At 39.8% G+C, this 27,500-nt stretch overlaps 1 protein-coding gene across 13 annotated transcripts in view; it reads right to left on the bottom strand.

The window, feature by feature from the left end:
* mef2cb (myocyte enhancer factor 2cb) overlaps positions 1 to 27,500 on the bottom strand; it is a 209,710-nt gene that overhangs the window by 99,272 nt on the left and 82,938 nt on the right. For all 13 annotated transcript variants that reach the window (XM_061906281.1, XM_061906283.1, XM_061906284.1 and 10 more), the window contains one exon: positions 6,913 to 7,148. In XM_061906281.1, coding sequence (XP_061762265.1) covers positions 6,913 to 6,966 — 54 coding nt within the window. In that variant the 5' untranslated portion in view covers positions 6,967 to 7,148. The remainder of the gene's footprint in view (positions 1 to 6,912; positions 7,149 to 27,500) is intronic.

Here is a 27,500-nt window from a genome sequence, read left to right as displayed (position 1 = left end):
GCAGTCCATGCACTGCTGCAGGGTGGCAAGGAAAGCGCCGTAGGTGGCACGATGGTGATGACAGCTAGGCAGGGTCTTTTTTCCCCCTCTCCATCAAAGCGTGGTGGCAGGAAGTGGGAGTGAAGGATGGAAGGAATTAGGGGGGAAACATTCAATTGGTCATTTTTCTTTATATATATATATATTCAGCTTTAAAGGGGAACTGTACTTTTTCTGTATATTTGCCCATCATCCACAATCTCTGTGTGAGACGAGAACACCCATGTATTTCCCTTTCTGTGTAATCTAATAGTAAACATCTTCTAGTAAAAGGCGGCCAACAATGCAGGCAATGAGGATTTAGCTATTACGCCTAAAAAGCTATAAAGCAACCTGCATATTAACCAAGCTACAGCAACATTGTTATTGTAAGAGCTAACACAGAGGAACTACTTTACTCCCGCCTTGCTCACCACTGGCTATGATGGCCAGTTATAAGCTACTAGCTAGCTTGAGCTGCTAATAATGTCGATTGCTACCCGCCATGACATAAAGAAGGGGCTTGAGCTGCATTTGTTGTATCGGCTTTGAGTTAAGAAAACTTAATGCTAGCTTATAAATCATGCATCTCACCTGTATGGTGAAATGATGTGGCACCTGAGCTGGGAAGTTAACTAACTTTAAAATAACGTGCTACCAACTTGATACTATATGGGTCTCAACAAACAAGACCCTCTCAACATCACAAAGAAGCATGTTTCTTTTTTGAGGGGTGAATATTAATTATTCTGGATTTTGCAGCTCAAGGAAAGCACACGTGCTGAAAGATACAACGATTCCAACAGTGGGCATCCCATTGAGAGTGGACATTGCAAGTCACTGTTTTACCTTCTTATTTGAAACGTCTAGCAATAGCGCTACATGATAACACTCCAATGCCATTAGTAGTAGCAAACACAGAGAGTCTTCTCTATGTTGTTGTTGACAGAATTGTAGCGTTCTTTGAAATGAGTGCAACCTTGATAATGCTTAAAATGACCAAAACACAGTAAAAATTACATGTTATCATGACTGTCAATTTTACTAATTAGATACATACTTACACATGTATTGCATATATAAAATGGTGTTGGAGGTTTATGGATAGTTGGTGGAATAGATTGCATCCCTATAATCTGCACTGTTAGCCGCCTTTTACAAAAATTTTTTTTATTATTGCACAGAAAACGGAAAGACTCACATAGAGATTGTGGGCGATGGGCAAAATTGCAAAAACAAGTGCAGTTCCCCTTTTTCAGATTAATTGTGATTCTTATTTGTAACGACTTTATTATTATTTTTTATTTTTTTCAATCTGTCCTGTCAAGCCACTCAGACAAATCATATTATTGATGTCGATGCCAATATTTGCTGTACAGATTTACTTTGTAAAAATTAAGTATTGGATACTTCTCTGGTTGTCCTATTTGTAATTTACTTTATTAAATGTTTGGGAAGCATTTTCCATCCATCCATCCATTTTCTACCGCTTGTCCCTTTGGGGTCGCGGGGGGTCGCTGGAGCCTATCTCAGCTGCATTCGGGCGGAAGGCGGGGTACACCCTGGACAAGTCGCCACATTACAGAGCCAACACAGACAGACGGACAACATTCACACTCACTTTCACACACTAGGGCCAATTTAGCGTTGCCAATCAACCTATCCCCAGGTGCATGTCTTTGGAGGTGGGAAGAAGCCGGAATACCCGGAGGGAACCCACGGAGTCACGGGAAAACATGCAAACTCCACACAGAAAGATCCCGAGCCCCGGATTGAATCCAGGACTACTCAGGACCTTCATATTGTGAGGCAGATGCACTAACCTCTCTTCCACTGTGTTGCCAGGGAAGCATTTTATGAAAAAAAAAAGTTTTATTTTAAGTAATGCAGGAACTGATCTGTTTATCTATTTTAATGAGGAATGTAGTTAATCAGAGAACTGGCATTCAATTTCTTAAAAAAGTATTGATTTTCAGTCGAGAATGGTTTTGAATCAGGAATGGATTCTGAATTGAATTGTTACTCCCAAGAATCGAATCGAATTGTGTGGTGCCCAAAGATTCCCAGGCCTACAATGCACCATGTTGTTAATTAGTGCACATGTGTACCTCAACACAGGGTTTAATTTTTAGGAATGATCACCCTTTTTCGCACAGCCCCCATTTTTCAGGGGCCAAAAAGTAGTCGGCCCCACAACAGGCCTGGTGTGATTTGTCCTCTTGTTACGTCAGCACAAATGTAGAAGACATAAGTTTGGAGTTGTTATCAGGTCTTGTCCAAATACTTTTATAAAAACTTGTATTTTATTCTAATGTGGCGCTTCTCTAAAAAAAAAAGAGTCAAAGTATGTCAAGAATGTGAGGTTGAAAGGAACCCTATACAAACTCTCTCTGGTGTTTATTTGGTGTAGGCTGGGTGGCATTTTCTTAAAAAGGAAGTGAAAATATGCAAAACTCAGCTTCTGTTTTCTTTTTTTCCTTTTCGAGAAGAAGGTCGGTGTTTCTGTGGCGTCTTGTGACGCCGCCGTAACAGTGATGTCATTCATGAACACCGCATACGGAGAACGCCACGCCATGTGATGCATCAAGCATGATTTCATGACATCATAAAGGCCAGGCTTGTCCTTACGCCCGGGTTTATTTATCATTTAGAGAGCCCAACAACAAAATCCAGCGGTTTATTGATTCTCCTTTCCCTGAACCCTTTCTCTCCTCTGCCTCTCTCTCTCTCTCTCTCTCTCCCCCTGTAAGCAAAGCCCGGATATCTCAGCCATCGATTCCCCTCAGGTGTCCTTCCTGTCTCCCTCTTTCCCCTCCTTATCCTCAGGAGCCGGATGGCCTGGTGCATGTGGCGGGCTCAGTCTAAGGTGGGACGCGGGCGAGAGAGAGAAAGAAGGGCGGAGATAACAGCCAAGAGGAAGTGTGGGTGCTGCTGCAACACGATAGCTTCAGTACTCGTCGGGAACTCTCTGACCTCGTCCGCGCTCGGGCCGCATCGGCCGCTTGATGACAACGTGGCGTTTCCCCTCATTTTCCAAAGATAGGATGTTGTGTCACGACAAGTGGAAATTACTGGAAGCTTCTGCTTTATCTCAGGTGCACCCACGTTCTCCGTTCTTTGGAATCCGACTCACATAGAGCAATAATGACTGGTCAAAACGGTTGACTTATCAATTCCACGAGGTTTGAACACGGTGACTCAAAAAAGTGATGAAAACAAGAGTCAGACTTACAGTACAGGCCACAAGATTGGACACACCTTCTCATTCAATGTGTTTTCTTTATTTTCATAAGGAGATGAAGGAATCAAAACTATCAATGAACAAATACGGAGTTATGTATTTAACAAAAAAAAGGTCAAATAACTGAAAACACATTTCTTCAAAATAGCCACCCGTTGCTCTGATTACTGCTTTGCACACTTTTGGCATTCTCTTGATGAGATTCAAGCACACCTGTGAAGTGAAAAAAATTTCATGTGACTGCCTCTTGAAGTTTTGGCCACAGCGGCAATAAGCTGCAATACGCTTCTCCACCACTTGAGGCAGTACTGACAATCTCAAACAAACAGAGGGAGTTTCTTCGGCGCAAATATTGGGACTAAAGTGGAGAAGCTGTATTTCCATTCGCACGTTTTGCACGATTGTGTTTATCAGTTTTTATGAGTCCCTTTTTATGCAGTGGGCTAACTCCTTCAAAACTGTTGGAAAACCATTTCAGGTGACTACCTCTTGAAGCTCATCGAGAGAATGCCAAGAGTGTGCAAAGCAGTAATCAGAACAAAGGGTGGCTATTTTGAAAAAAACTGTTCACCTTATTTTTTGTTAAGTACATAACTCCACATGTGTTCATTCACAGTTGTGATGCCTTCAGTGACATCCTACAATGTAAATAGTCATGAAAATGAAGAAAACGCATTTAATTAGGAAAAAGTGTCCAGACTTTTGGTTTGTACTTTACTACGTGTCAGAGGATTTGGAGAAGCGTGAAGCCGGTCATTTTGCGCAAATTTTTGACCTGCGATCTAAAGGGCCCAGGTCGAACGTGTATGGATCCAGTTTGGAATGCCGGGAAGCTGGAAAAGTGTCAGTAGTTGGTCGGTGTGCAGGAAATGATCGATTGAGTGCCTCCAGTGCAGCGAGAGCTCTCTTTGTCTTTTTTACAGCCACAGACCTTAAAGTGGGCTTAAGTCAAATAGTCCTATTTCGCAAATATGCAAGTTGAGGCTGCTGCAATGATTTGTTGGGTTCGCTGCTGGCTTGATAGTACTCCAACACATCAGAGTTATTCAAGCCACATTTTCAAAACGCTAAGATGACTATTTTTCTTGTTTTTTTTCCAATGCCAATGCAGGACTCTTCCAGATATTCTATATAAAGTCATAAAAACGTGCAGGTCAAAGGTTCCAAATAGAGCATTTTTAAATGGTTCCTATGAGGATTTTAATGTAAAACACTTCCTTGTGGTTAAGAGAATATTTATTAGATATGCTTGGTCGAAACTGTGCGTACCCTTTGCTCCACGCTCCACGATGTTCGATGGTGGAGGCGTTCCCAGATTACGGACGAAACCAAGCCCGCCCTCTCAAAAAGTATTATAATTTATCATTCGTAAATGCACACTGTTTAAATATATATCATGAAGGTGTCACTACTTATTTCCAGACACGGTTGAATACAAACTTCGTAAACATGATATAGATTCACCCGGTCACAACATTAGGACACACCAATCGATCCAACACCTCTGTTTCTGGCGGAGAGTTTCAAGAGGTAGTCACATGAAATGGTTTTCACTTCACAGGTGTGCTTGAAACTCATCCAGAGAATGCCAAGAGTGTGCAATGCAGTAATCAGAGCAAGGGGTGGCTATTTTGAAAAAACTAGAATATAAAACATGTTTTCAGTTATTGCACCTTTTTTGTTGACTACATATCTCCACATTCATAGTTTTGATGCCTTCAGTGACAATCTGCAATGTAAATAGTCATGAAAATAAAGAAAATGCATTTAATGACAAGGTGTGTCCAAACTTTCGGCCCGTACTGTATGTGTTGTATGCTCCATAGCGTAACAAAAAGAGCGTTTGGAGGGAAAAGTTAAAGGCCTACTGAAATTAGATTTTCTTATTTAAACGGGGATAGCAGGTCCATTCTATGTGTCATACTTGATCATTTCGCGATATTGCCATATTTTTTCTGAAAGGATTTAGTAGAGAACATCCACGATAAAGTTCGCAACTTTTGGTCGCTAACAGAAAAGCCCTGTCTTTACCGGAAGTTGCAGACGATGACGTCAGCCGTTGATGGCTCCTCACATATTCACATTGTTTTTAATTGGAGCCTCCAACAAAATGAGCTATTCGGACCGAGAAAACGACAATTTCCCCATTAATTTGAGCAAGGATGAAAGATTTGTGTTTGAGGATATTGATAGCGACGAACTAGAAAAAAAAAAAAAACGTGATTGCATTGGGATGGATTCAGATGTTTTTAGACATATTTACTAGGATAGTTCTGGGAAGTCCCTTATCTTTATATTTTGTTGTTAGTGTGTTAGTGAGTTTAACAATACCTGATAGTCGGAGGGGTGTGTCCACGGGTGTCTTGACGCCATGGTCTCAGGGAAGTCGACGGTAGCTTTATGGACGGCACAAGCTCAGCTGATCTCCGGTAAGAAGCGACTTTTTACCACAATTTTCTCACCGAAACCAGCTGGTTGACATTCGGTCGGGATCCATGTTCGCTTGACCGCTCTGATCCATAGTAAAGTTTCACCTCCGGGAATTTTAAACAAGGAATCACCGTGTGTTTGTGTGGCTAAAGGCTAAAGCTTCCCAAATCCATCTTTCTACTTTGACTTCTCCAATATTAATTGAACAAATTGCAAAAGATTCAGCAACCCAGATCTCCAAAATACTGTGTAATTATGCCGTTAAAGCAGACGACTTTTAGCTCTGTGTGTGCAGCGCTCATATTTCCTAACAGTCCGTGACGTCACGCGTACACGTCATCATTACGCAACGTTTTCAAGAAGAAACTCCCGGGAAATTTAAAATTGCAATTTAGTAAACTAAAAAGGCCGTATTGGCATGTGTTGCAATGTTAATATTTCATCATTGATATATAAACTATCAGACTGCGTGGTGGGTAGTAGTGGGTTTCAGTAGGCCTTTAAAGTAAAGTACCAATGATTGTCACACACACACGAGGTGTGGCGAAATTATTCTCTGCCTTTGACCCATCACCCTTAATCACCCCTGGTAGATGAGGGGAGCAGTGAGCAGCAGTGGTGGGCACGCTCGGGAATCATTTTTGGTGATTTAACCCCCAATTCCAACCCTTGATGCTGAGTGCCAGGCAGGGAGGTAATGGGTCCCATGTTTATAGTCTCAGGTATGACTCCCAACCTACCGATCTCAGGGCGCAAACTCTAACCACTAGGCCACTGAGTAGGTTATGAGTGTCTCCGTGGTGACAGTCAAAGTACATGCTAAGAGCTCATTTAAATAGCATAACTTTTGCACTTCTTATTAATTGTACAAGCTTTCTTAGTTGATTACTCACAACACACCCACTGATAGGGTTTGCAATGTTATAGTTTTTTGTAGAGTAGTGGTATTAGTCGTAGATTTGTTTTTTCAGGGGGGGCTACTGGTCAAATCTTAGTAAGGAGGAAACAAGCCGTGTCATTAAACACCACAGGAACACTTTTACCCCAAAGCAATAACTGCTATGCAGGCATTCGCTCCCCTGTCCCCCCTTTTCATATTGCTCAGACTCCCCAAAGACGATTGTGGGGGTTAGGGTGTTTCTTCCAACCCCCCCCCCCCCCCCCCCCCCCCCCCAGCCCCCGACCCTCACACTCATCCATCCTCTCGTTCCCAGGAGACATACCTGTCTGTTGCGTTCATCCATAATCCGCGTGATCTGAATCTTTTTCCTCCCCATCGTCCCCGTCGCGTTCTTTCTCTCTCTTCTTTCCAAAGAACTTTGCTTCTCTCTCTCTCTCTCTCTCTCTCTCTCTCTGTCTCTCTCTTCTCCTTTCCCCTTCGCTCTTCTTCTCGTCCTCGTCTCTCTCTTACCCGGCTTTCTATTTGTTCCAATCAACTCAAAGATCCCAGCATCTGTACCTGCGAGAAAGAAAGAGGGGGTGGGGAGGAGAAGGGAAAGGAGAGGGTGAGCGTTAAATGAAATGGAATGTGGCAAAATACTGAGAGAAGGGAGGAAAAAAAAATAAAAGTGGCATCCTGGCAGCCACTAGGGAGGGCGAAGAAAGACAAAGAATCTGTCAACAATGTTGTGAGAGAGCCCGTGTTTTTCACTGTCGATATCATGCAAATCAGTTTTTGCTTCATTTTTTTTTTCCTTCTCCCTAGCACAGACTATGAGAGGAGACAGCGCTGTCAGGATCTTGCCTCGTTCACAGAGAGTTTGACAGTGTTTTGGAAGTGCCGCTAACTTAAACGCTCTAATCACCAACACTGTAACATTACCTCCAGACTGAGCACTGCTTTTTTTTTTGCTTTTTTGCTTCTTCCTGCAAAACTTGACTGTATTGACAGTGGAACGCCCCCAGAAAAATGGAAAATTTGAGTTTAAGGAATTTAATCATTTCAATTTCCGTCATATTCAGGGTTTACAATGTTGCTTAAGCATAAAGGTGGACAAAGCATGGGCATTTGGATAAATTATTCAATGACATATATTTTTTTAATTAACTTATTTTTTGATACCTTCTTTTATATTTATTTATTTCCCCCGAAAATGGCATATTTCAGTTTTCGGAATTCCGTTCATTCTATTCTATTCAGGGTTGCAAGGGGACTGGAGCCTATCTTGCTGAGGGTGAAAGGTGAACTAAGGATGTACATTTGAATGTTTAATTTCTCGTTTGTTTTTTTTCAATATTTGAAAACTTTTTTTGGTTCCAATCCTTTTTAATGTATTTCCCTTCACCCCCTTAATGGCACAGTTGAGTTAAGAAAAAAAAAATATATATATATGTATTTTTTTTATTTTTTTATTTATTTTTTGTGTGTGTGTGTGTTTCCCCAAAAATGGCAGTTGAGTTCAATGAATTCCATCATTATTTAATTATAGTTCATTTATTTTTATTTTATTCTTAACTTATATTTAATTTAATAATTTATTTATTTTTATTTCATTTCTTTATTTATGCATCCCCCTTCCAAAAAGGCACAGTTAAAATAAAAAAAATTCCATAGAAATATCTTCCATCCTATTAAAGGTCACAAGGGGACTGGAGCCTATCTTCTTTCAAATTAATTAATTTGTTTCAAATTATTTGAAATTATATTTTGAATTTATATAATATTTTTTAAACTTTGATATTTTCTTATTATTATTGTATGTGTACTATAAAGAACGTATTTGTTTTCTGCCCCTCTGTTGGGCTTGTGGTTAGCATGCAGGACACACAGTCAGGTGATATAGGTTAACATCTCTCATTAGGCATCTCTGTGTGGTGTTTGGATGTTCTCCCCGTGCATGCTTGGTATTTTCTTCCTCGCATTTTCCAAAAATAAGCATGTTATAATAATTGCAGACTCTAAATTGTCCATAGTTATGGATGTGTGTGAGAATGACTGTTTGTATAATCGTCTCTTGAATGGCTGGAGACCAACCTCATGTCCAAAATCAGCTGGAATAGACTGGATATTCTTATCTCTGAATGTTCTGAACTCCTGTTTCTGGAAAAATATGTATCGCAGTGGAGTTGCCCTCATGGCCGTTTTTGTTGATGTACAGTCGTTCAGTTTCCCAAGTCTGGTATCAGCAATCAATTCCACACGAGCAAAAACATCCTTATCCATGCAAATCAGTTTTTGCTTCATAGGCACTCAACACCCGACTTGTCGCCGGTCAATCATACCAACTATGTCAACCACTGCACTAAAGTTAAAGTTAAAGTACCAATGATTGTCACACACATTCTAGATGTGGCGAAATGATTGTCTGCATTTGACCCATCACCCTTGATCACCCCCTGGGAGGTGAGGAGAGCAGTGGGCTGCTATGGTCATTTAACCCCCAATTCCAACCCTTAATGCTGAGTGCCAAGCAGGGAGGTATGGGTCCCATTTTTATAGTCTTTGGTATGACTTGGCCGGATTTGAACTCACGACCTACCGATCTCAGGGCGGACACTCTAATCACTAGGCCACTGAGTAGGTATAGGCCACTGAGTAGGTATCTCTACCAACCACCAACCACCTTCACTACCAACGGTGGAGTTGAAGAAAGTCAAACGTGAAACTACCTATGTTCTGGCGCAAAAAAGACACAAAAACAACAAAACACGCCAAACCCGAATGTTTAAAACATTTGGGGGAAAGTTGTTGGAGACATAACTCAAATGAATTTCCAGCTGGAATTATTGTGTGGCACCGAGGACGTCTGATTTGGAGCATATGTGTGCATGTGTGTGTGTGTACCTGTTCTTGGCTGGACGTTGCATTGTATAAAAAAAAAAAAAAAGTTAGCATGAGTGTGCATGCGTGTGTTCTTTATTAGAGCTTGGCTAAGCCCGAGCTTCGGCGCATATCTCTGGAGGTGCTTAAGTAGGCCAACCCAATCTATCTAAGGGAGGAGCACGAGAACTGTTGTTGTGTTTTCTTTTGACAGTAGAGGTGATAACGTCCCTCGTTATGCAAATGAGCATCCCATTATTTAAACGCAGTGCAATGCAGGGAAGCTGTCAGTGGCATCACATAACAAAAAAAATAAAAAAAAACTCCATCTACCCCAGCCTTTTTTCTCCATCTTCTCTTTCTTCTCTCCTTTCTGAACCAGATTTCCGGCACCTGGCAGCACGAGCATCAGACATTGATGTGGAAGACGACACCGCTTCACCAAAAGACATGACAGTCTCTCCCTCTATCACACTTTTCTCTCATGCACCCTTGCTCTCCTCCTCATATGTTCTCCTCTGCACACGTATTCACGTGCACATTGTACTGCACTTCCTTCTTCTCCTCCTCCCCCCTAACCCCAATCCATGTATTTATTGAGTAACATGCATGAGAAAGCAGAAGAATGCTCCAAAGCCCTGAGGTGAACACAGCACACGGCGACGCACTTGACCTCTTTTTTTTCACCCACTGAGTAGGACATTGATAATGAAAGTGTTCAACAGGGACATCCACCAAGGCGGCTGGTTCCACTAACTGCAAAGATTTTCTGTTTGCAACATAAAACACAGAATCCAAAACTGCATTGCATTATTCTAAGATGCCTTATAATACAGTCGCTGATAACTGGCGCAGGGCCTGACCGTGGTAAAGTAATTACGGTGAAATAGGGATTATTCATTGACTAAGGAATGGGAATCTTTCAACATTTCACAAATTTATTCCAATTATTGGGGTGATGATTCCATTTAGAATCGATTATCGGTTAAAACTGATTCTCGCAATATATCATTTGGTATAAGAATGACGATAAAACGTTTTCAAAACAGGTTACAAGCTACAAAAGCTCCTGTTGGCTGCTGATGTATGACAACAAGTAAGCGCAAAGATATATACTGTATACATATATATATATATATATATATATATATATATGTATACAGTATATATACATGTATGTTGTTTTTTTCATGTTTTACGACATCACATGGTCAAAGATAAGACAGTGTGGGCCAAAATTTAAAACTGAACAAAGCCGCGGGCCAAGGTTGAACAAATTAACCTTTTAGGTGGTAGCGTGTATTGTAGTGTCCCGGAAGAGTTAGTGCTGCAAGGTGTTCTGGGTATTTGTTCTGTTGCGCTACGGTACGGATGTTCTCCCGAAATGTGTTTGTCATTCTTGTTTGGTGTGGGTTCACAGTGTGGCACATATCTGTAACAGTGTTAAAGTTGTTTATACGGCCACCCTCAAGTGTCACCTGTATGGCTGTTGACCAAGTATGAGTTGCATTCACTTATGAGTGTGTATAAGCCGCTTACATTATGAAACTGTTTGTATGGAGGATAAGCGGACGTGAAGACAGGTTTTAAAGAACGTTAAAGGCAGTGCCTTCAAGGCACGGCCCCCAATATTGTTGTCCGGGTGGAAATCGGGAGATATTCGGGAGAATGATTGCCCAGGGAGATTTTCGGGAGGGGCACTGAACTTCGGAAGCCTCCCAGGAAAATCGGGAGGGATGGCAGGTATGAATATTAGCGGTGAATGCGGTGTTACAGCGGCACAGCCACTGTATAATACCGCCGGGCCACCTCTAATGTTTATTTGATATTGCCTCAAGGGCCAAATGAAATTACATGGCAGGCCAAATATGGCCCTCGGGCCAGAGTTTGACACCCATGTTCTGGAGAAAAGTTCTGTGGTCAGATGAAAAAAAAAAAAAATTGAGCTGTGTGGCCACAATACCCAGCAATATCTTTGGAGGAGAAAAGGTGAGGCCTTTAATCCCAGGAACACTACAACTACCATCAAGCATGGTGGTGGTAGTATTACGGTCTGGGCCTTTTTTTGCTGCCAATGGAACTGGTACTTTACAGAGAGTAAATGGGACAATGAAATAAGATGATTGGTTGGGTCTTGGGCGCAGTTGGGTGTTCCAAAAGGACAATGACCTCGGGCACACATCAAAAAGGAATGAGTAAATCAGGCTAGAATTAAGGTTTTAGAATGGCCTTCCCAAAGTCCTGACTTAAACGTGTGGACAATGCTGAAGAAACAAGTTCATGTTAGAAAACCAACACATTTTTTGGAGCAGTGCCCTAAGTGGAATAGTTTCAGAGTTAGAGTAAAACAAATCTGGTTACCACCTTTTTAACATAATGAGAACCTCGAAATAACACCCACGGAGTCACCTTTACACTCGTTTGATACACCCATTTAATCCAATATAGTAGACATAACGATAAAGAGTAAGTCATATATTGTACTGAATCTAGGAGCCTTAGCACCAATACTACTTTAGTGTTGATATTTTTATTTCGTTTAGCCATTTTTCTGCTTGAAATTGTTTTATTTAAAGGGATTGTTTATCCGCGATAGAGTGAAGCCGAAAACTTCTAAGCGTTTCTCAGGATGCTGCTCTCGATTAATTTAGTACTTGAGTAATTTGTTGGTTTGTTTGTTCAATTTATCGATTATTCGAATAAAACTTTACAGTCTCATTGCGTATTTCAGGGAAAATAGTTGAAATAAACAAAACATTTTTCTGCTTGCCATAACATTATTTTTTATAATAAATGCACATCATCAACATTTAAAATCCACTTAAAATGTGTGCAACACTAAATTGTTTTATTGAAAAAATAAAACTCGCCTCTGTTTGTCACAACGCAGATCACAGATGATGCGTTGTGACAAACAGCATTTATTGCAGCAGATGTGCGGAAACTATGTCCCGTGCATTTAAAGTTCCAGGGACTCCATGCGGTCTGGATTTTATTAGTTACACTCAATAAATAATTAATTGAAAGATTCCAAGCAAGAAAATATAAATCAAAACTATTTTATCATCGACTTAATCGATTAATCATTAATCGCCTTATTTGTTTTTATAGCTAAGTTAACCAAAGGTAGGACCAGTGTAGTCAGCGAATATTTTTTCAATTAATCAACTGGTGAAATAATTATTGCTTATGATTGACAGTGCAGGATTGAGTTTGACGTTGAGTCTGCAACTTAATTTTAACATATTTTAAAACAACTGTAGCAAAATAAACATAAATGGCTAATAGATGGTTTTACTTTAAGACACAAGGCATAAAACTCATCCATCCTTCCTTTTTCTACCGCTTATCCCTGTTGGGTTCGCGGGGGTCGCTGGAGCCTATCTCAGCTGCATTAGGGCAGAAGGCGGTGTACACCAAGGACAAGTCGCCAACTCATTGCAGAGGCATATAACCACAGAGAAAAATTAATCATTTAGAGTGCAAAATGTCCTGTAAACATGATATTCAGTTAAAACGTGTTTATCCAGTACTGTATGTATTATTTAGCTGCATTTATTTACTTGAAAGAATAAAAGTGTAAACATGAACATTCCCAGCGGTCTGCCAATTAAAATTTTACTAAGCAACTCATCGACCATAAGAAAAAATATTTGTCGATTAATTTTTATAATCGACATTGTCGATTATGTTGACTAATTTTTGCAGCCCTAAGCAGAATATCCAAAATGCCAACTTCAATGACAAAATTAATATATTAGATGACTTCTAAAGTTAAAGTTTAAGTGTGTGTGTGATAGTCACACACACACTAGGTGTGGTGAAATTACTCCCTGCAATTGACCCATTCCTTTGTTCCACCCCCTGGGAGGTGAGGGGAGCAGTGAGCAGCAGCTGTGGCTGCGCTTGGGAATCATTTTGGTGATTTAACCCCCAAATCCAACCCTTGATGCTTAGTGCCAAACAGGGAGGTAATGTGTCCCATTTTTATAGTCTTTGGTATGACTCAGCCGGAGTTTCGACCTACCAATCTCAGGGCGGACACTTTACATGTCAATACTGAGGATTAGTATATGTTTGTAAAAACGCCACTAATATAAAACTCTGAACACCAAAGTATAAAAAGGCAAATGCATAGAATTATTGATATTTGATGGAAACAAATTGATAACACGTCCTGCAAAATTTGCATTAGAATGTGCAGGTGAAATAATTAAGAATAATTTGCGATCATGATGTATTAGATATACTGTATTCAGTGGGAGGAACAAATCACACATTTGCAATACCACTTAATCGATGAGGTGGCGACTTGTGCAGGGTGTACCCCGCCTTCTGCCCGATTGTAGCTGAGATAGGCGCCAGCGCCCCCCGCGACCCCGAAAGGGAATAAGCGGTAGAAATGGATGGATGGATGGACTTATATTTGATGGTCTGGAAACATCCACTTACAGGAAGAATTAAACAGAGACACACAAAGCCGGTAAAACAATAACAACAAGATCTAAAATAACTCTGGCAGCTGTGAGGAGGCGATCCAGAACACTTTTGTGCAAACACGCCCATCCTTAAAGACAGACAAAAAAACAAAGCGATGCCCTCTGGAAGGAAACAAAGCGGAGTGTTGTCAGACAAACTGGGATAACAAACCAACTCTGAGACGCTTGGCACAAGAACGCCAGACGAGCGTATCAATAATAATAATAATAATAATGGATTAAATTTATATCGCGCTTTTCTATTGTTATATACTCAAAGCGCTCACAGAGAGGTGGGAACCCATCATTCATTCACGCCTGGTGGTGGTAAGCTACACATGTAGCCACAGCTGCCCTGGGGTAGACCGACGGAAGCGTGGCTGCCAGTTTGCGCCTACGGCCCCTCCGACCACCACCAATCATTCATTCATCAATCATTCACCGGTGTGAGCGGCACCGGGGGCAAAGGGTGAAGTGTCCTCCCCAAGGACACAACGGCAGCGACTTTGATGTCCATAGGTGGGAAGCGAACCTGCAACCCTCAGGTTTCTGGCACGGCCGCTCTACCCACTACGCCATGCCGCCCCAATCAAGCCAGCAGCGTGTACCTCAACCACGAGATGACAGCACGATCCGCTCCCGGTCTTTGTAGTCTACGCTAGCCAGCTATGGGCAGGCCTCCAAAAAGCGAGGGGTTACCTCAATGATCCGTGCCTCCTCGCCTCTGCCACCTCCTCAATCCTCCCGAGGCGCCAACCAGCGGAGCCGAGCTTCTCAATGTCAACACCCGCTGGTGCAACGCCATCGGCCTTATGTAACATTAAGACAAAGCCCGTGTCCTGAACATTTAATCCCGACTTTTTGGCTCTGGCACCAGAGCCAGCGCTCCCTGAGGTGAAGCCATGTGAGCGCCTCCCCTATCCAACCATCACCTCCTCCTCTCAGCCCTTCTCACTTTCACCTCCTTTACCTCCTCCCACACAATAACACAAGCACCCCCACCCCATCACCCGCTTCTTCCTCACACCCGCCCCCGTCCCACCAGTGCCAGGCAGCTCCCGGATATGAGCGGCTCGCCCACCTCCTCACCAGGGCCCCCTTCTCTCTCCCCGTCCTCCCCCTGTGGCGGGTATAGAGCATCAGTTAACTTAACAGATTACCAAGCGAATCTCTCAATCCAATTTGGCCGGGTGACGACAAGGAGGCAGAACGGAGGGGGAACGCGGGGAAACAAGGCGCGCTTAGCGAGAGCGGACAAGTAGGCAGTAATCCTTTTGAGCAGGGATATTCAACTAAATTGTTTGGGAACAACATTTCCGGAATGCTGAGGACCAGGGGGTCCTATCAGTTTTTTTGGGGTTTTTTTGTATATTACTGAGAACCATGGTCTTGTGACAGCACTATAGTGTTTTTAGGAATGCCTTTCCCATAACTCTTTTTTTGTAACGGGCCAAAAGTTGAATAGCCCAAATAATGAAAAGGAGAGGACCTAAAATGGAACCTTGAGGAACACCAATGCTAAAACTAAATAAGTTTAACAAATGACTACTGACTGAATCTGTGGTAAACAAGCTGAAGCATCACATTAGTTACATAAATCTCATTACGAACCAAAAAAATGTGTAACTGCCAAAAAAGAGGCGGCATAAATGGGTGCTTTGAGGAACGCCTCAGTTACTTAAATCACAAGGTTGGACCGCAGCGTTTGCTAGAAAGTTTCAAATGTAAATGTAAGGACCTCCCAATGTGTTTCTAGTGTTTCTTGGTACAACAGAAGCACCTTTGGCTTTTTAAGAATTTGTTGCAAAAATGTTTGTTTACCATGTTTTCAACTGAACACAGGGGCCCGTCTGGTGTTATTCCCGGGCCGGATTTGGCCCCGGGGCAGCAAGTTCAATAGCCCTGCTCTCGACCAGAAGATTGTTTTTTAGAGGAAACATTTCCAAAATGCTAAGGACCAGGGTGCCAGACTTCTTCCTTCACTATTTTGTCTTATTTCGTATATTCCGAAGAACTATTGTCTACCGTTTTAGGAAGCCCTCTCTCACAAGGTTTGTTTTTTTAAAAACTTAACTTGTGGATCACCAGTTGAATAGCCCAAATAATGAAAAAGAGAGGACCTAAAATGGAACCTTGAGGAACACCACCACACTTACCATTTGTTCTGTTGTGATTATGTTGTTTTACGGTGTGGATGTGCTACCGAAATGTGTTTGTCATTCTTGTTTGGTGTAGGTTCACAGTGTGGCGCATATCTGTAACACTGTTAAAGTTGTCTATACGGCCACCCTCAGTGTGACATCACATTAGTTACATAAATCACATTACGAAAAAAAAGGTTAACTGACAAAAAAGAGGGGGCATCAAGGGGTGCCTAGAGGAATACCTCAATAATGTACATTACAAGTAATGACTACAGTGTTCTATGTTTGCAAGCACGTTTAAAATGTCAATGCAAGGATCTCCCAATGTGTTTACAGTGGTTCAAGTTCCGCTATTTCACACAAGTGCGCAGGTGTTTTTAGCAATTAGCTTCAAAAACTTTTGTCGGTGTATTGCCTTAGTGAGGAAGTGGTCTTTGCCATTAAGTTAAATGCGCCACATTCTATTACACAGCAGCTGTTTGATTGTGACATACATCTTAGTTGAAGTTTTCATTACCAAATTTGGAAGTGTTGAAATCGCCATGTAAAATTGTCAATGTCAATCTTTAGCATGTCTATGGCAAATCCAACGTGAATTAGCATAGCTTTGAGTTAGCGTGTTATGAAAAGTGAAGTCTTCCTGTACTTTTGAGCAACTTTTGTATTGTTGGTAGGGGAAACCGTACCTTGAGGGAGTTGGCTGAGTACAGTCTGGGTGTTTGACTGCTTGTTTCCCGGCCAAGTGCTTGAGCCGGTGCCGAGTCTGGGACCGAATTTGACGTCACTTGCAACAAAGATATTAAAAGATGGCACCGTATGATGCTACATGAATTGGTACCTTCTGCATATCGGATTCTGTGCCCATCATAGAGTACAGTACAGTACAGTACTAGTAAATGAGAAAAATGTAACCTCAACTGGGGGGGGGGGGGGGGATGATGTCAAAGAAAGAACTTAAATCGTCTTTAGCGTCCTTTTAGGGCCAGACTCGTACTTAAATGTGCGCATGCGGAGATCTGGAAGGAGGCCTGAGTTGGGACGCCTGGTGGCACCATGAACACAGGACAACAGTTGCTTCTCTGCTTGTTTAACATCATGACTGGCTCTATGGGCTCAGAGCTGGACAGGTGACAATAAGGAGAGAGGAACACACACGGACAAACATACTCGAAGAAAATCTTCTGAAGAGGCACCAGGCCTCTCCGGGGGGAGGCAGAGGAAGCGCTCTTGCCATGACCCCCCCATCTGTTAAGCAGACGGACAGAGAGGGAGCGAACGCGAGCGATGAAGGTTGGGGGAGGATGTGGCGAAACGTAGAGGGAGACCCAGCACATAGATCTAATGAGCGCCCTGGCTCTCCACGTTTCCAAAGTGGGAGCCGTGAGGACGCCGAGAGCACGAGCACTCCGGTGTGTACCGCCAGGCTCGATTCTAGGTCGCCTCTCTCCCAAGCGTTTAGTCACTAAAAAGTAATATGTGGCACACGGCACTTTTTCACATTCTAATAGACCGTCTGCGGGATGCTTGTTCATGGAGCCGCTGGAAGGAGCTTTGGACAAAAAATGAGGCAACCCAAACTCGTAACACAAAGTTTCTGTGGGCAAACAAGGTTGAGATGTCATGTGCATGCCAGGCCACTAGATGGCAATATCACTTTGCAACGCTATGAGGAAATTAAACATTTGTATAAGGGTTTTCAAAATTAACCACATGTGATTAATCACAAAAAAAAATATCACAGCAATCATGTATACTCGCAGATTAATCACACACTGTATTTTGACCGTGCATGCTCTTTTACCTTAACCGCGGTCGGTCAGTGTTAAGGTGAATGCAAATGTCAGTGGAAAGATAGGTAACTGTTAAAGAAATACCTCAACATGGGGCTTTGGATAAAGCATTTACCAAGTTTTAAGCAATTAAACATTTAAAATATGTTCTTGTATAACATTGTAACAATAAAATTGCATTTGCGACTAAATAGTGGGCACTTTTTTGAGATTATGCAAGCAAAAGCCTGTAATTTATCATGATTAATCCATATTGAATACTGTAATTAATCCGATTTTTAAAATATATTCATTTGCACTAATTACCGTATTTTTCGGATTATAAATCGCAGTTTTTTTTATAGTTTGGCCGGGGTGTGATTTATACTCTGGAGCGACTTATGGGTGAAATTATTAACACATTACCGTAAAAGGAAACATTGTCTACCTTTGGAGTTGGCAGAGTTGTTTAGAAGTGACATCGAGGAAGAAGATTTCATCGGATTTAGCAATTAGAAGTGACAGATTGTTTGGTAACGTATAGTTTTTTCTATATGTTAGTTATTTGAAAGACTCTTACCATCATATGTTACGTTAACATACAAAGCACATTCTCAGTTGGTTATTTATGGGCCATAAAATGTATTCTTTTTCAGCCCGTTGTTCACTATTCTTTATTTTAAATTGCTTTTCAAATGTTTATTCTTGGTGTTGGATTCTATTGAATACATTTCCCCCAAAAATGCGACTTATACTCTAGTGCGATAAATATGTTTATCTCCTTCTTTATCATGCATTTTCGACTGGTGCGATTTATACCCCGAGCGATTTATAATCCGAATAATACTGTAGTTTATTGTATTATTTCACCATATCCGCCATAAATAAATTTACTTTGCTGAAGAACTCCCTATCTCGGGGGTCGGAAACCCGCGGCTCTAGAGCCGCATGTGGCTGTTTAGCGCCGCCCTAGTGGCTCTCTGGAGATTTAACAAAAATTTATGAAAAATGGAAAAAGATGAGGGGGAAAAAATATTTTTTTGTGTTAATATGATTTCTGTAGGAGGACAAACATGATACAAACCTCCCTAATTGCTATAAAGCACACTGTTTACATTAAACATGCTTAACTGATTCAAGTATTTGGCGAGCGCCGCTTTGTCCTACTAATTTTGGCGGTCCTTGAACTCACCGTAGTTTGTTTACATGTATAACTTTCTCCGACTTTCTAAGATGTGTGTTATGCCACTTTTTTTCCGTGTAATTTTGTCCAACAAACCTTTAATTTTGTGCGTGAATGCACAAAGGTGAGTTTTGTTGATCTTATTGACTTGTGTGGAGTGATAATCAGACACATTTGGTCACTGCATGACTGCAAGCTAATTGATGCTAACATGCTATTTAGGCTTGCAGTATGTACATATTGCATCATATTGCCTCATTTGTAGCTATATTTGAGCTCATTTAGTTTCCATTAAGTCCTCTTAATTCAATTTATATCTCATGACACACTATCACTATCTGTATATAATCAATCAATCAATCAATGTTTACTTATATAGCCCTAAATCACTAGTGTCTCAAAGGGCTGCACAAACCACAACACAAACCACTACGACATCCTCGGTAGGCCCACATAATAAGGCTTTTAATTTTTTTTTGCGGCTCCAGACGGATTTGTTTTTGTATTTTTGGTCCAATATGGCTCTTTCAACATTTTGGGTTGACGACCCCTGCCCTATCTCCATTGGCATAAACGTATAAATTGACCACAATTGTTGTTTGGGGTTGTGAGTAGTGTGGTCAAAGGTATATCTTTTTTAAATCGGATTAAAAACACTTTTAAATTTGGATTAATTACATTAAAGGACAGTTGCTAAAAAAGCGGTGCTTCATTTATCCATGGTACTTTAGATAACACAACATTGCTGTAGGTATACTGAGCCAGCGATCTTTGTTGTTGATGTACTAGCAGCGTTGTTGAATGTTTTGCTTTAAGATGGTACTTTAAACTTTTTGTTCTTACCTTAGAGAATTAATCACAGCTATATACAGTAATTTTCAGACTATAGAGCGCACCAAAAGGTAAGCCGCACCCAACACAATGTTCGACTTATTCTACGGTGGACATATTTTAGTTGTGCAAGGCTTTAAGCTGCGGGTGTACACATTGAAACATGAATTTTTCACACAGGTGCTTGTGTTCATTTAACAAATTTGACAAAAACAGTGCTTGAAACACGAGTCTTTGAGCGCGGTCTTTGTCCATCTCATCCTCCGGCCTTTCAATGCCTGTCAGTGGTAGTACACACAAAAAAATGTTGGGTTACAAAATAACCCGATTTTAACCCAAATGCTGGTTTAGAAAAGTACAAACCCCTTATTTGAGTTATTTTAAGTCAACATTTTGGGTACATTTTTTCAACCCAACTTTTGCTTTGAATTATTTAACCAAAAATTTGAGTTATGAAAGCTTAATGTTGGGTTATTTCCAACCAAACCATCGGGTTGAATTGTTTAATCGAAAAATTGAGTTGTGCTAACTCAATGTTGATTGATTCATACCCTGACTATTGGGTTTAATTTATTTACCACAAAAGCTAAGTTATGCTAACTCAATATTGGTTGATTCATAACCCGACTATTGCGTTGAATTTATTTAACACAAAAGCTGAGTTATGCTCAGTACAGTGTTGGTTTATTCCAAACTCATATGTTGGGTTGCGCAATTTAGCTCTCTGTGACCCAATAGTTGATTAAAAATGATACATTTTACTGCTGTGTTGTCCTACTCCTTATATATATATATATATACTCAAAAGCAAGATATGAGTGACATTTGTTTTTACAAGAATTGCTATGTGTGGTCATAGTAGTTCTATAGATAGATAGATAGATAGATAGATAGATATATAGATAGATAGATAGATAGATAGATAGATAGATAGATAGATAGATAAATAGATAGATAGATAGATAGATAGATAGATAGATAGATAGATAGATAGATAGATAGATAGATAGATAGATAGATAGATAGATAGATAGATAGATAGATAGATAGATAGATGGATGGATAGATAGATAGATAGATAGATAGATAGATAGATAGATAGATAGATAGATAGATAGATAGATAGATGAATAGTACTTTATTTATTCCTTCAGGAGAGTTCCTTCAGGAAAATTAAAAGCATGCTGTATACTATACAGCATGCTCAAATATTTTCACGTACATAAAATGTGTGATTGTAAATAATCTTAATGAGATTAATCCATACTAAAATTCCCTTCAAGGAAAAGCTATATTTTAAATTTTAAAAAAGCCTTTTACCCAAAAATGTGTTACTCATTGAAAAACAACCTAAAAATTGTTCATAGTATTGAAAGTTGAAATAATACCCTTATAACACAAAAAATGGATTGCTCGTGATAAAATAGCTCCAAAATTTAACCGAACACTCAGAACTCATAAATTGGGTTATCAAAATAACCCAGCATTTTTTAGTGTGTAGATTCCAGTTCCATGCGGCGGCTGTTTTCTTTTTTGATGGACAGGTCGATCATCTTCGGCTTTGGGGCTTCGTCTTGTGCACCTTGCTGTTTTGTCTCCTAATTGAGGGTGAGTCCGTAACGCGCTAAATGGCTGACTGCATGATCGTATGAGTGCGTTTTTACTTAATATGAACAATTTTCTTGGTCCACCCTGACCCTTTCGACAATCTCATCGGTTTGACGTGATGAGGCTAAATTTATTGGAAACTTGGAAAAAACCCTTGTATTTTTCCGTAGCATTGTATAAAGCGCCGGGTTTAAAGCCTGGGAAAAAAGTAGCGTCTTATAGTCCACAAATTACAGTATGCAAAATTAGCAACACAGACCAACTCGTGCGGTTAAGGTAAAGGACTGAACTAAACTAAATTTGGCCAAATGGTGGGGTCTATCAGAGGCATACAGTCATGGAACAGGCTTCCAGCCCATGTCAGAAAGTGTGACATCTATTTAACATTTAAAACTGCGCTGAAAAACTGGTTGAAAACTAATCAGACATGCACGCACAATTAAATTATTCACATGTTTTTTGTTTGTTTGTTTGATTTATTTTTTGGTCCATTGTGTGTGCTTATGGTATGCTTGTAATGTATTTTGTGATTTATGTTTTATTTTGTATCATGACCTGTTGAAAGTTTACTGTATTAACCTGCATTAGGACAACGGATGAAAATGAGCTATTGTGCTAACTCCGGCATAGTTACATTGTTGCTCTATGTTGATCAATTTGCATTGTCACAATTCAAATAAATGAATAAATACAATAAATGTGTGGTCGAAATAATCTGCGTTTATAAATGACTCATGCAATATTTTTTGTGATTAATCTCATGCGTTAACTTGTTCAATTTGATCGTGATCTATTGTGGCTGTGCATACCTTCAACACAAATGCGCAGAGTTTTATATTTTTCACAATTGCACTTTCAGGCTCCAAAAAATGTACAAAAAGCTACTATTTGTTTCTTATCATGGAGGACCTCAGCTTCTATAATTCACCAAAACTTCAAAGTGGAGCGGCCTATTAATTAATAATGAAGACATCCACGCAATTAGTCATCCAACCTCTTCTTACTTTTCCTACTACTCTTATGAAAACAATCTCCATGAAGTCCATTTGCAAGAATTGTCGACTGCCTTCTGCGTTCAGAGAATTATGCTCGGGGGATGAAACCAATCCTGTGGTGTACAACGTGTCCGGAAGAAATCTGCTGAGGCAGATATCTTTGAATCCTAATTCTCTACACGTTATACAGCAAATTGGGGAAGGTGATTCATCATGACGGGATTGGTGATGTTTTTCTTAGAAAACTCAGACTATACATCTGACACACATTTGGTAATATACACATTTGGTCTATATAAACAGATATATCGCCGTAATCCCCCGAGGAAATGCGGTTGTGAGGATATTACTATTACGGTAAGTAAACCTTATAGGTGGTGTATGGTACATAAAATAAACGCACTCTTTTTTTAAATAAACTCTCATTTCGTCGAAAAGGAGGGGAGACGACTTAAACAATATATACAGAGGGGCAAAAAAGTATTTAGTCAGCCACCGATTGTGCAAGTTCTCCCGCTTAAAATGATGACAGAGGTCTGTAATTTTCATCATAGGTACACTTCAACTGTGAGAGACAAAATATAAAAAAAAAATCCAGGAATTCACATTGTAGGAATTTTAAACAATTTTTTTGTAAATTATGGTGGAAAATAAGTATTTGGTCAACAATTCAAAGCTCTCACTGATGGAAGGAGGTTTTGGCTCAAAATCTCACGATACATGGCCCCATTCATTCTTTCCTTAACACGGATCAATCGTCCTGTCCCCTTAGCAGAAAAACAGCCCCAAAGCATGATGTTTCCACCCCCAAGCTTCACAGTAGGTCTGGTGTTCTTGGGATGCAACTCAGTATTCTTCTTCCTCCAAACACGACGAGTTGAGTTTATACCAAAATGGATACATGGATGATACAGCAGAGGATTGGGAGCATGTCATGTGGTCATATGAAACCAAAATAGAACTTTTTGGTATAAACTCAACTTGTGGTGTTTGGAGGAAGAAGAATACTGAGTTGCATCCCAAGAACACCAACTTACTGTTGGTGTTCATGCTTTGGGGCTTTTTTTCTGCTAAGGGGACTGGACGATTGATTCGTGTTAAGGAAAGAATGAATGGGTCCATTTATCGTGAGATTTTGAGCCAAAACCTTCATAAGTGAGAGCTTTGAATGGTTGACCAAATACTTATTATCCACCGTAATTTACAAATAAATTCTTTAAAATTCTAAAATGTGAATTCCTGGATTTTTTTCACATTCTGTCTTTCACAGTTGAAGTGTACCTATGATGAAAATTACAGACCTCTGTCATCATTTTAAGTGGAGAACTTGCACAATCGGTGGCAGACTAAATACTTTTTTGCCCCACTGTATATTATATATATATATATATATATATATATATATATATACACATATATATATATATACTGTATATATATATATATATATATATATATATATATACATATATATATACTGTATATAATATATATATATATATATATATATATATATATATATATATATACTGTATATATATATATACTATATATATATATATATGTGTATATATATATATATATATATATATATATATATATATATATATATATATATATATATATATATATATATATATATATATATGATTCTCCAAATGCAATCTGCTCTGATTTTTTGTTTTTTTCCTTGAACATTCCTTCTAAATTTTTTAAGGGTTTCCTCTTTTGTACATGTGTTGTATCTCTCGCATCCGTCTGTTGGTTTACATGTGGCGGCGCACGTGCGTCGTTTGAGGAATTATCGCCGCGCTTGGCACATGTGACGCCTTTACAAGCGAGGATCCGGCGAGTCAATGGCCAGGCAGGATGGAAGAGAGCATTAAAAAATTTTAAAAAATAAAAAAAGTGTATCAGTCTCATTGTGCCGCTAATGTCATTACCGGCGGTGACTCATCTATGTGGGACGTAGCGTTCGGCATCTGTCACGGCGAGATAGGCAGGGTGACAAATGGCTATCACTACTGCTTACCTCGTATCCGCACAGCCCTCCCATCTTCTCCTCTAATGTCTATATCCACTTACAGGTGACCTGAAGCTGGGTGGTAGCCCAAGTGTAGGTGGCCTCTGTGGCTTTGAATCGCAGCAGATATTAGGGCTAATTTAGCATGTTAGCGGCTAAAGAGATTAGCAACATGTACACCCGGGGATTAGTGTGATAGCGGCGGATCATCTTATAATATCTTCATTCTACTCAGAGCTCAACCTGAATTTGAATTTGAAGTCTTCTTATAAGAGTAAGATACTGGAATAAAGTCTTCACCTGTCTCTTTCTATTAACTCAAGGTTTATTTGGATCATTAGGGATGTGAACGCGAACGTGAACCCTGTCTTCAAAAAAAGGATGTATGGCGTTTTATGAACACACTCCCACCGGAACTGGCGAAAAGGAACAAAAATTAATCGTAATGGTGTGCACTCAAACGGGGCCAATTTGTAACATGCTGGACTTTAAATGTTGTTAAATGCTAAATGAGTAATTATCGTAATAGAAGAATAAATTGATCAAATATCAGACCCAGAGCCAATATTTGCCTTTTTGAACTGATTGGATGATAAGTCCAGTTGTGTGTCCCAGTGTATAAAGATTCCTCCAACAGGGAGACGCATTACATTTCCATTTTTCTTGTTAAACACATGCAAGAGTTGCGTGAATTCTAGAAAGGTGCATGCTCGCTAGAACACCGGCTCGGAATATGCAACGAACGCATAGTCTATCCACGGTGAAGAACGCTTCGAAGATACTTATACAAACCACCACGGCCGAAAAACCAAGTACATTTTTTCCAAGGATATTATCACTGGAGGACTAGAGGAAAAATAATGGCTAAGCATGTTATGCAGACAACAAAAGAAGCCAACTTCTAAAGTTTCAATATAAAGTAGGAGTGATCGATCCAGATGTGAATCCTATCGATAAGTAGGCTCATCAATCCATCCATTTCCTACCACTTGTCCCACTCCGTTATCAGTATATAAACGATACTTAAGTGATTAGACCGATATGTATCTTTATATTGTTCGTATTATTACAAAAAACGCTTTAGTCTTTACAAAGTCAAGTTGTAAGTCTCTGGATACAAGAAGGGTTTAGAATAAACACAAATGATTATAATGGCAGCAGCAGTTGTTTTTGCTTTTATTGTATTTTGTTAAAACAAACTGTGCGGAGCATTCAATACCACAAATGTAATACATCATCGGGATTACAACCATATGAAGAAAATTCCATATTGAATATGTTAAGCTTATAAATTATATGTAACTGTGTTCACTTTATTTACCTGCGATGAAACATGTTAAATTCTATGCACTGCAAAAAACGAGCAGACAAAAAATGAATAAAAGACTATATTCTAGACAAAAAATACAAAAAAATTGTGAAATTATCTGTCCATGCAGCTAGTTGATTTTATTTGATGATAAGACATCTCAAATTAAAATGTAAATATCAAGACATTAGCAGGACGTATAAGATAGAAATAGTATTCTATTCTGAAAATAAGAATTCATCAACTTGCACTTCTTAAATTAAGCATCTTCGGATATTGAAAACATCTTTAAACGAGTATTTCATTTGAATAGTTGTTTTCTCAAACTTTAACATGTTTTAAAATAAATAGAAACAATATAATAACTCTAGTAAAGTCAATGACTAAAATATGGACTTTTCTATAAATAAAATTTAGAATCTTGCAAGTGCAAAAGTTAAGCTAAAGTACCACTGATAGTCACACAGACACTTGGTGTGGAGAAATTACTCTCTGCATTTGACCCATCTCCTTTTTCTACCCCCTGTGATGTGAAAGGAGCAGTGAGCAGCAGCGGTGGCGCGCTCGGGAAACATTTTGGTGATTTAACCCCCAATTCAACCCTTGATGCTGAGTGCCAAGCAGGGAGGTAATTGGTCCAATTTTATAGTCTTTGGCATGATTAGGCCGGGGTTTGAACTCACAACCTATCAATCTCAAGGTGGACACTCTAACCACAAGGCCACTGAGCAGGTACCCAAAACTGAAAAAAACATTTGCAATGTCATCTATTGTCAAAGCGTTGGACAATAGATGAAATTATAAAGGATCAAAGGCAGAAATTGGGATCGGGATCAGAGGCAAAAAATTGGGATCGGCACATCCTCAGTACATACCAGATCTGACCTTCAGCAAAACATTACCACAGACTTTGTGTATGATAACAAGCATGTATCTACATGTATTTATTTGTGGCGTGCAGCATTTATTCATATTATAAAATGGGGTCGTTAATACTAATAATCTGCTAGGTGCTACCTTGATCATGTACATGTAATCATGCCAAAGGGAAAATAAAAGTGCCCCAAAAGTGTCTGGCTTTAGCAATTTCTCACCTCTTGCATTCAACTTAATTGATTGTCATTCTAATGAGACTCTTCCAGCTCTGTTTCCGTCTTACGCTCAATCCATCAAAGGTTTAACCCCGCGGTCTTGGAGGACAGAAAGACAGGAAAGCTTGCGGAAGGATGTGACATCAGCAGACAAAGACAATCAAATGTGCTTCCTTTCCTAAATCTCCTCAAACCAAAAACCTGAAGACACATTGTTTCCCTGACGTGAGGACAGAAGTGCTCACACTCGCTGACGAGTACGAGGCAGATTCCGACTTCCCTTTAGGCTCGATTTCAACTCCTTTGCTAAAATATTTCCATGAAGTAACTGTGAGTTATTATGAAAACTCTAACATGAAAACCCACAGCTCGGGAGACAAACAGATTTTTTTTTTCCCCACTAAGTTGAGCTATAGATAGAACATTTTCAGGAATTGATAATGGTGACAATTCAAATGAGATTGACGCAATCTTACTTTAAGTGAGAGAGTCATTGTAATATGTTGTAGAATGACTAACCCAAACACAAGTATTCAGTAGTCACCACCTTTGACTATACATAAAGTTAAGTTAAATTAAGTTAAGTTAAGTTAAGTTAAGTTAAGTTAAGTTAAAGTACC

Source organism: Nerophis ophidion, linkage group LG07 (genome assembly GCF_033978795.1).
Source record: "Nerophis ophidion isolate RoL-2023_Sa linkage group LG07, RoL_Noph_v1.0, whole genome shotgun sequence".
Classification (NCBI taxonomy): domain Eukaryota; kingdom Metazoa; phylum Chordata; class Actinopteri; order Syngnathiformes; family Syngnathidae; genus Nerophis; species Nerophis ophidion.
This window is presented reverse-complemented; position numbering and strand designations above follow the sequence as displayed.